This window comes from Tupaia chinensis, unplaced genomic scaffold (assembly GCF_000334495.1).
Source record: "Tupaia chinensis unplaced genomic scaffold, TupChi_1.0 Scaffold000161_4, whole genome shotgun sequence".
In the NCBI taxonomy this organism is placed as follows: Eukaryota; Metazoa; Chordata; class Mammalia; order Scandentia; family Tupaiidae; genus Tupaia; species Tupaia belangeri.
In genome coordinates this window covers 263,570-272,828 of record NW_006159635.1, presented here as the reverse complement: position 1 = coordinate 272,828, position 9,259 = coordinate 263,570, and the positions used below count along the sequence as shown (strand labels likewise).

The window sequence follows — 9,259 nt, the reverse complement described above, 5'->3', positions numbered from 1 at the left end:
CCAGGTCCGTGACACGACCCGTGGTCGACTACATGGGAGTCCAGCAACAGAGCCATTACACTAACTGCTGGTCCCCTGCAAAAATCCTAAGAGGGACTTCTACTACTAGTAGGAGTAGTATATTTATACACAGGAAGATACTGAGACAGAATGCAACTAAAGTGACATTAAAATTTACACAAAAAGCAACAGTGACGCAGCTATTTGGATCCAAAATCTATTCAATTAACCAGGAGTTGGCCAATTTTTTTCTGTAAAGGGCCACACAATATTATTTAGGCTTTGAAGGCAATAAGGTCTTTGCCAAAACAACTCAGCCTTCTGTCACACAGCGAAAGCAACAGCAGCAAATACATACACAAATGAGCATGGCCGTGCTCCAACAAAACGTTATTTAAAACAAAAGTGGGACAGACTTTGCTAGCTCTCAAACATTAGGCTATCCTGCCTCTCAAGAGCAATACCACAATAGGAAGAAAATAAAAATCAAGCAACTTGGGGCAAGCCAGGCGGCATAGTGGTTAAGGCAACTAGATTCCATATGGTCAACTGCATGGTTCAAATCCCAGAATCAGCAGCTTGAAAAACATGCCAGGGGCATGTGCATGCATGCCTAAAATCCCGAGTGGACAGTGGAGAAGGGACTGTGGTGCAGTCTTCCTCCTGGGGGTGCTTTCTCACTTTTTTCTCTCCCTCCTCCACTGTCTCTCTGCAGTGAGCACATGTGAATGTGAAGCCGCCTGGTCCAGGACTCAAATTGTGGTCAGCCATGTGGAAAGTTAACACCTTAACCACCATGCCACCTGCTGGTCCCTGTGCCTTATAGCAAATTTTAAGAAAATAATAAATAAAGCGACTTGGGCTGCTCCGACAGCACAGCAGTAATGTACTAACAAGTAATGCTGCTCCATGTGGAAGATCACAGACTCAGTTCCCCATCCAACCTATGAACACTGGGCACACCCACCTGGCCCTGCTGGCTGGAAGGGCTGGTAGGGAAACTGCAGTGTGAGACTCTGTTGAGGATATTGGTCTCTCTCTCTTAAGAAATACCATTAGGTAACCAGCAATTAGCATAAAGGCTATGTCGCTGGACTCCCACGTAGTCGACCGCAGTTCGCGTCCTGGACCCGGTGGCTTAAAACTCATGCCAGGCGCGTGTGCGTGCGTGCCCAAGATCCCGAGAGGAGAATGGAGGAGAAGGGATTGCGGAGTGACCATCCCCCCTGGGGGGTGATTTCTCACTTTCTGTCTCTTTGTCTCTCTCTGTCTGGCGAGCACATGCGCCCTATAGCAAAAATCTCTCAAAAAAAAAAGACTACCTCTGCAATGACCCTCAAAAATCAAACTGAATAAAATACTTTATTATCCCAAATTACATGTTACTAATCAGTGACAGTACCACTAAAAGCATCTGATATCATGAGAAGTCCACAAGTCATACGAGGTAGTATTCCCCAGCTACAATCATAAAGCACGTGGTACACATTCTGCACAAAGCCACGTTGCAGACAGCGATCTGAGTTCTAGGACAAATCCCAACTGGCCTTTCTGAAGGGGCACAGAGGAAATATTTCACACCCTGCAGGCCATAAAGTCTCTGTCACCACTTCTGAATTCCGCAGTTGCAGTGCAAAACCAGATAAAGAGACACAGATGTCCCCTGGTGTCCATAGAGGACTGGTTCCAAGACCACCAATGACACCAAAACCCATGGACGTTCCAGTGCCTTATATAAAATGGTGCAGTATTTGTTTTTAAGCTACACACATCCTCCTATATACTTTAAATCATCTCTATATTACATCTAATACCAAATACAATATAAATGCTATATATCATACTACACTGTTTGAGATATTATGACAAGGAAAAAAGTCTGTACATATTCAGCACAAATACAACCAACATTTTTCTGAATATTTCCAATCACCGGTTGGCTGAATCTGCATTAAAGTGGAACCCACAGATATGGAGGGCCCCCTGTGTGTACAGAAATGGCAGCAGCCCAGTTTGGCCTGTGAGGGTTAGATCTGGTCTGTGAGCTAAAGTTTGCCAACCCCGGCTTTACATAATTCATTTCACAAGAACTTTGCAATGAACAGAAGAATGGCCAAAGTCTTTCTGTGGCAAGATTCAGTGTGTGCCTTCAACCAGTAAATGAAGTCGGCACACAAAATTCATCACGCCAAGGTAAAACACCCTTTAAAGAAACTTAAATGGAGATCTCCGATTACCTAAAAAAGCCACCAATGTTAAAGTTCCATGCTTCCACCTCATATTCTCATGACGACGTCCAAATGAACGAAGAAGGCACAAGGTCACCCTGGGCTGCACAGACAGCAGTCCCACTCGCTAGCACAGAAACGCTTCACTATGTGTCAGCCAGGCGCCCGGCAGGCTCTCACGGGGCGCGTCCTCACTGGTACTGAGTCTGTGTTTTGCACATTCTCGCCATGTACATTAGAGACCTGGATTAGCTACAGCAACGTCCCTGTTGATGGCTAGCCTATATCTATAAATCAGTCAGCAAAACTAGAACCACCACTACTAAAAGCAAACAAGAGCCAAAGAGGAGACACGCTGGTAAAATATGACACTTCTGTGGGTGGCTGACCCACAAGGGAGGGTTCCACGCTAGTGGCCAGAGACCTCCTGGAGTCACTGAGCACGTATGTACCCTTGATATGGGGGTTGGAGGTAGACTGCAGCCTCAAGATCCTGCTGGAGCACTGTCTGGCTGTCTGTGCATGTCTATCTGTCTGTCTCTCTCTTTTACTCATTAAAGAAATAAACATTAAAAAATAATAACAGCAGCAGAGGCCAGCAGGTGGCACAGGGATTAAGGTGCTGGACTCTCAAATGGTTGACCATGGCTCAAGTCCTGGATCCGGCAGCTTAAAACTCATACAGGGTACATGTGCGCCCAAAGTCCTGAAAGGAGAATGGAGTGGGTGATTTCTCACTTTCTGTCTCTCTGTCTCTGTTTCTCCAGTGAATGCACATGCCCTATAACAAAAATCTCTCAAACAACAACAACAACAACAAAACAGCAACTTGTATAACTTATTATAAACCAGACACTGTTTTAGGAACTTTGTATTTATTAACCAATTTAATTCCTGCAAAAATCCTTTTTTTTTGTTTGTTTTTGGAGAGGTTTTTGCTATAGGGCGCATGTGCTCGCCAGACAGACCGAGAGAAAGCTAGAAATCACCCCCCAGAGGGGATGGTCACACCGCAATCCCTTCTCCTCCATTCTCCTCTCAGGATCTTGGGCATGCACGCATACGTGCCCGGCGTGAGTTTTACGCCACCAGGTCCGGGACACGAACCGTGGTCGACTACATGGGAGTCCAGCAACAGAGCCATTACACTAACTGCTGGTCCCCTGCAAAAATCCTAAGAGGGACTTCTACTACTAGTAGGAGTAGTATATTTATACACAGGAAGATACTGAGACAGAATGCAACTAAAGTGACATTAAAATTTACACAAAAAGCAACAGTGACGCAGCTATTTGGATCCAAAATCTATTCAATTAACCAGGAGTTGGCCAATTTTTTTCTGTAAAGGGCCACACAATATTATTTAGGCTTTGAAGGCAATAAGGTCTTTGCCAAAACAACTCAGCCTTCTGTCACACAGCGAAAGCAACAGCAGCAAATACATACACAAATGAGCATGGCCGTGCTCCAACAAAACGTTATTTAAAACAAAAGTGGGACAGACTTTGCTAGCTCTCAAACATTAGGCTATCCTGCCTCTCAAGAGCAATACCACAATAGGAAGAAAATAAAAATCAAGCAACTTGGGGCAAGCCAGGCGGCATAGTGGTTAAGGCAACTAGATTCCATATGGTCAACTGCATGGTTCAAATCCCAGAATCAGCAGCTTGAAAAACATGCCAGGGGCATGTGCATGCATGCCTAAAATCCCGAGTGGACAGTGGAGAAGGGACTGTGGTGCAGTCTTCCTCCTGGGGGTGCTTTCTCACTTTTTTCTCTCCCTCCTCCACTGTCTCTCTGCAGTGAGCACATGTGAATGTGAAGCCGCCTGGTCCAGGACTCAAATTGTGGTCAGCCATGTGGAAAGTTAACACCTTAACCACCATGCCACCTGCTGGTCCCTGTGCCTTATAGCAAATTTTAAGAAAATAATAAATAAAGCGACTTGGGCTGCTCCGACAGCACAGCAGTAATGTACTAACAAGTAATGCTGCTCCATGTGGAAGATCACAGACTCAGTTCCCCATCCAACCTATGAACACTGGGCACACCCACCTGGCCCTGCTGGCTGGAAGGGCTGGTAGGGAAACTGCAGTGTGAGACTCTGTTGAGGATATTGGTCTCTCTCTCTTAAGAAATACCATTAGGTAACCAGCAATTAGCATAAAGGCTATGTCGCTGGACTCCCACGTAGTCGACCGCAGTTCGCGTCCTGGACCCGGTGGCTTAAAACTCATGCCAGGCGCGTGTGCGTGCGTGCCCAAGATCCCGAGAGGAGAATGGAGGAGAAGGGATTGCGGCGTGACCATCCCCCCTGGGGGGTGATTTCTCGCTTTCTGTCTCTATGTCTCTCTCTGTCTGTCTGGCGAGTGCACACGCCCTATAGCAAAAATCTCTCCCTAAAAATAAATAAATAAATAAATAATTTTTTTAAAAAAAATACACATTAAATAATGTTTTAAAATTTAAAAATAAACAACTTGCCTTCTTTTCCTTTGAATCTTTCCTGGTCATATCTGTTGTAGGCGGCGGGGATGGGTTGCTTGGTACGCAATGTGGGATCCTGTCGAAAAACAAATGATAAGTTCTATGTTAATATTTTAAAATGCTACTTACTTATAATTAAAACTATAATAAAGATTTTCATTTTCAAAGTTTCTTTTCTTACTATACAGCCAATAAGACAAAAAGTTAAGAGTAAACTAGTGGACACTTGATGCTTCTTTTTGAGAAACTGTCTACTGCTAAAAAAAAATTACCATCGGGCCAATCCCATAGCCTGTGATTAAGAGGGCCAGATCCCACATGGCCAATCACAGTTTGAATCCTGGCCCCAGTGGCTTGCAAAATACAGTGGACACATTTGTATTTGTGCTTAAAATCCAAACAGGATGAAGAAATGAAGGAGAAGGGACTGCACTGGGTCCTTTCTCCTTCTCCCTCTCCTCCTCTCTCTCTAGCGAATGAATATACCCTTTGGTCATGAAAGAAAAGAGAGGGAGAGAGAGAAAGAGAGAAGAAAGAAGAAAGGAGGAAGGAAGGCAATTACCATTCTTATCAAGGGCAAAAGATCCCAAGTATACTTACACCAAAGCAAAAAGCAAAACCCTGAGAAACTGTAGAAATAAAATGGATGTGCACAGTAATTTCACTCTGCCTACCTAAGTGTCCTTATGAAATAATGCTGTCCCTCCAAACATGATTTCATGAACAAGTAAAACCATCACGTCTTGAAAAGGCTATATTAACACTATCAAATTTTACTAACTCTAAAAACTCTACATAAAACGGAAACCATTTTTATCTGTTTATATTTTTTCCTTTGCTGAATCATATACAAGTACTGGGTTGTTGGAAAAGTCCTGACGTGTTTTTCTATGCAAAATGCGTCATGACTTTTCCGACAACCTACAGTTCAAAGAATTTTCAACAAAACTGAAGCGTATGTATGTTCTGGGTTTAAATACAGACTACATATCGCACGTGAAATTTACTTTGGAAGCACCTTAGGTAGCCCCTCAGGAAGGGTGGTCAGCCCTCAGAACAGCTGAAACTGAGGCACAATGGAAGGGCCACAGGCCTGGGGGTCAAGGGAGGTATAGTCGCCAAGGCACCATAGACAGTAATCATGTCAAAAAGAGCCCCACACTGGCCACGGGCACAGCAGCACACACCAGCTGATGCTGCCACTCAGCAGGCTGGAACGACATGGGGGGCTCAGGTTCAACTCCCAGCCTGGCTAGGCCACCCTAAAGGGGGCACAGTGCCACGTGCCTGCTGTCTCAGTAGCCTGAGAGGTTGAGGCAGGAGGATTGCAACATAGTAAAATCCTGTCTTTGAAACAAACGAAAAGCATCAAACTGAAAACAGGGATTTGTATTTTTAACAATGGTTAGTGGTTCTCCCAAGCAATAACAAGTAAGCTAACTACATTTTACCTGAAATAATTACTCATTAAAATTACTACATAAGCAGTGAAACATTCTTACCACAGGTGCTGCATTTGGGGCTGGTCGCTGCTCAGGTGCACGCCCTTCTTCTCTGGCTTTCACAGACTGAAGAATTGCAAAAATATTCTTGGAAAAATTCTAAAATACAAATGAATCTTAATTAAGTCCACTTAAAATTATATATACAAAGACTAAAAGTTTACTTAATAAACAACTTAAGACTAAATTTTCTTCCTATCAATTGTTCCCTACTATTTCACCTGAGTTATTACTACAGACATTAGTGAAGAACGACTGCTGGGAAACTGATCCAGAAATCGATTATGTAAAACTAGTGATATTCACTGTATTATTTTCATTTTGCGTAAACTGCAACTATTGATTGGTTACAAATGTATCCATATTTGGTATCTATTCAAATATGTAACCAGGAAGGGACTAGCAGTTAGCGTAATACCTATGTCTAATACCTATGTCGCTGGGCTCCCATGTTGTCGACCATGATTCAAGTCCCAGACCTGGTGGCTTAAAACTCACTCTGGGCAGGGCCGAGCAGGTGATGTGGTGGTTAAGGCACTGGACACTCCCACATGGCAGACCACAGTTCAAGTCCTGGACCTGGTGGCTTGCTTTCTCACTTTCTTTCTCTCTCTCTCTCTCTCTCTCTCTCTCTCTCTCTCTCTGTATCTCTCTATTGTCAAATTAAAATAAATTAATGAATAAATAAAATTAAGTCTTTAAAAAAAAAACTCACGCAGGGCGCGTGTGTGTGTGTATGCCCAAGATCCCGAGAGGAGAAGGAAGGAGAAAGGATTGCTGAGTGGCCATCCCCTCGGGGGGTGATTTCTCGCTTTCTGTCTCTCTGTCTCTCTCTGCCTGTCTGGCAAGTACACATGTCCTACAGCAAAAACTGCTCCAAAAAAAAAAATGTAACCAGGAAACATTTAAATAAAATAAAAATATATCAGATTTGTTGTTAAAAGAAGCTTCCTGGGGCCAGTAGGTGGCATGGTGGTTAAAGGTGCTGGACTCCCACATGGCTGACCTCGGTTCGAGTCCCAAACCTGGCAGCTTGCTTTCTCACTTTCCTTCTCTCTCTTCCTCTTTCTCGCTCTGTCCCTCTTTGGTGAATTAAAATAAATAAACAAACATTAAATAAAATAATCCTTTAAAAAAATAAAGCAGGTTTCCTAGGGCCACCAGGTGGTGTGGTGGTCAAGGCACTGGACTTCCACATGGCCAACCTATGGCTAGAGTTCCAGACCTGGTAGCTTGCTTTCTCGCCTTCTTGCTCTCTCGCTCTCCCTCTGGTGAGCACACATGTTCTGTAGCAAATTTTAAAAATAGTAATAATACTGGCAAATAAAATTAAATAATTTCTTTTAAAAAGAGGCTTCCTGGGGCTGGCAGGTATAATAATAATAATAATAAATTAAATGAATATTTTTTTTAAATAAAATAGAGGCTTCCTAATTCTGAAGAAAATCAACTGCCATATCCTCTGCTAGAGCTAATTTAGACTGCCACAGGATTACATAAGAAATTGAAAGTCTTGCGATTCACCAGTCTCCCCTTACTCACCATTGTGCTTTCTGTGGATTCAGTTACCTAAAGTCAACCACAGTCTGAAAATATTAAGTGGAGAATTCCAAAAATAAACAATTCATATATTTTAAACTACACAGTGTCTAAGAAGCATGGAGAACTCTTGCACCATCCTGCTCCGTCACACCCAGGCATGAATCATCCCTTTGGCCAGTGTATACACGATTTATGAGCCACCTACCCACTAGTCCCTTACATAGGACATACAGGATTTAACACTATCCGTAGCTTCAGGAATCCACTGGGCGCCTTGGAATACATACCCCACAGATAAGGGGGACACTAAAGCACTGTTAGGAGTCAGTACACAGTTTTCAAAGATTTATAAATAGGAAAATATCTACAAACCTAAATGTTAATATGAATACTCTTGAATGTCAGCAACATGTGACAATCAGCCCGGCTAACTGCTCTGACGACTCCTTCCTTTGTGCAGTAACTTCCTCCATCTCCCAGACACTCCTCTCCCGGCTTTCCCCAGATGCCTTAACAGTTCTCTGTGCTCTCCTAATCCTGCCTGGTGGTCATTCAACATGTTAAGAAACAGGCATTAAAAACCTACTGTGAGGGACCAGCAGGTGGCGTGGTGGTTAAGGCGCTGGACACCCCCATATGGCCGACCACAGTTCAAGTCCTGGACCTGGGGGCTTGCTTTCCCACTTTCTCTCCCTCTCTCTCTGTTTCTCTCTCATCAAATTAAAATAAATGAATGAATATTTTTTTTTTAAATCTACTATAAGCCAAGACAGTACCTGGCTCTTGGACACACAATATTCTACAAAGACATGGTTTCTGCCCTCTAAAGCAGCACGATTTCTCTCATCTAGACAAATCATCTCTCTGTTTCCTTGGCTTCGACCACACCTCCTAACTCTGACTACCTTACTAGTTTTCTTAACTCTACATATTTCTTTCAAGAGTGAAAGACAGAAAGAGAGAGAAAAAGAGACAGCACCCCTAACCGGGTCTTTACACCACCATCCGCCCCCTCCAGCCAGCCCTAGGGCGTCTGCATGCACTTGCCCAGTGAACTCGGGAGGTCTCCGGTGCGAAAGCACTGCATTTACTCCTAAGCCACCATCTGGTCCCTGCAGTTATTCTTTAACTCGGTGAGCTGTCCTGACTAGATGCCTACCCTATAATGCGTGCCATAAACACTGCTGATCGAGTCCTGTCTTCTGCTAGAGCATATGACCCGTGTGAGAGCTGAGACCGAGGCATCTCCAGTCAGCACCTGAGATCAGTTTGGTGTGCAGACACTAAACAAACGTATACAGATAAATATGTATATAAAACGACAGGCAGCTTGAAACACATTACCACTGTACTAGCTACAGCGCTATTTAGTTCCCCTAATTCTTTAGTGTGGCAAATACTGATCTCAGAACTCCCCTACACTCTTAGAAATTACTGAGGAACCCAGAGTTAAGTTTGTGTAAGTTACAGTATGCATCCCATTAGAAAAATCTTTTATAT

At 43.6% G+C, this 9,259-nt stretch overlaps 1 protein-coding gene across 2 annotated transcripts in view; it reads right to left on the bottom strand.

The window, feature by feature from the left end:
* The window catches only part of CDC73 (cell division cycle 73), a 161,271-nt gene that overhangs the window by 115,397 nt on the left and 36,615 nt on the right, over positions 1–9,259 (bottom strand). For both annotated transcript variants that reach the window (XM_006146030.3, XM_006146031.3), the window contains exons 8-9: positions 6,218–6,316; positions 4,713–4,791 (exon numbers count right to left, since the gene is read on the bottom strand). In XM_006146030.3, the coding sequence (XP_006146092.1) occupies positions 4,713–4,791; positions 6,218–6,316 (178 nt within the window). The remainder of the gene's footprint in view (positions 1–4,712; positions 4,792–6,217; positions 6,317–9,259) is intronic.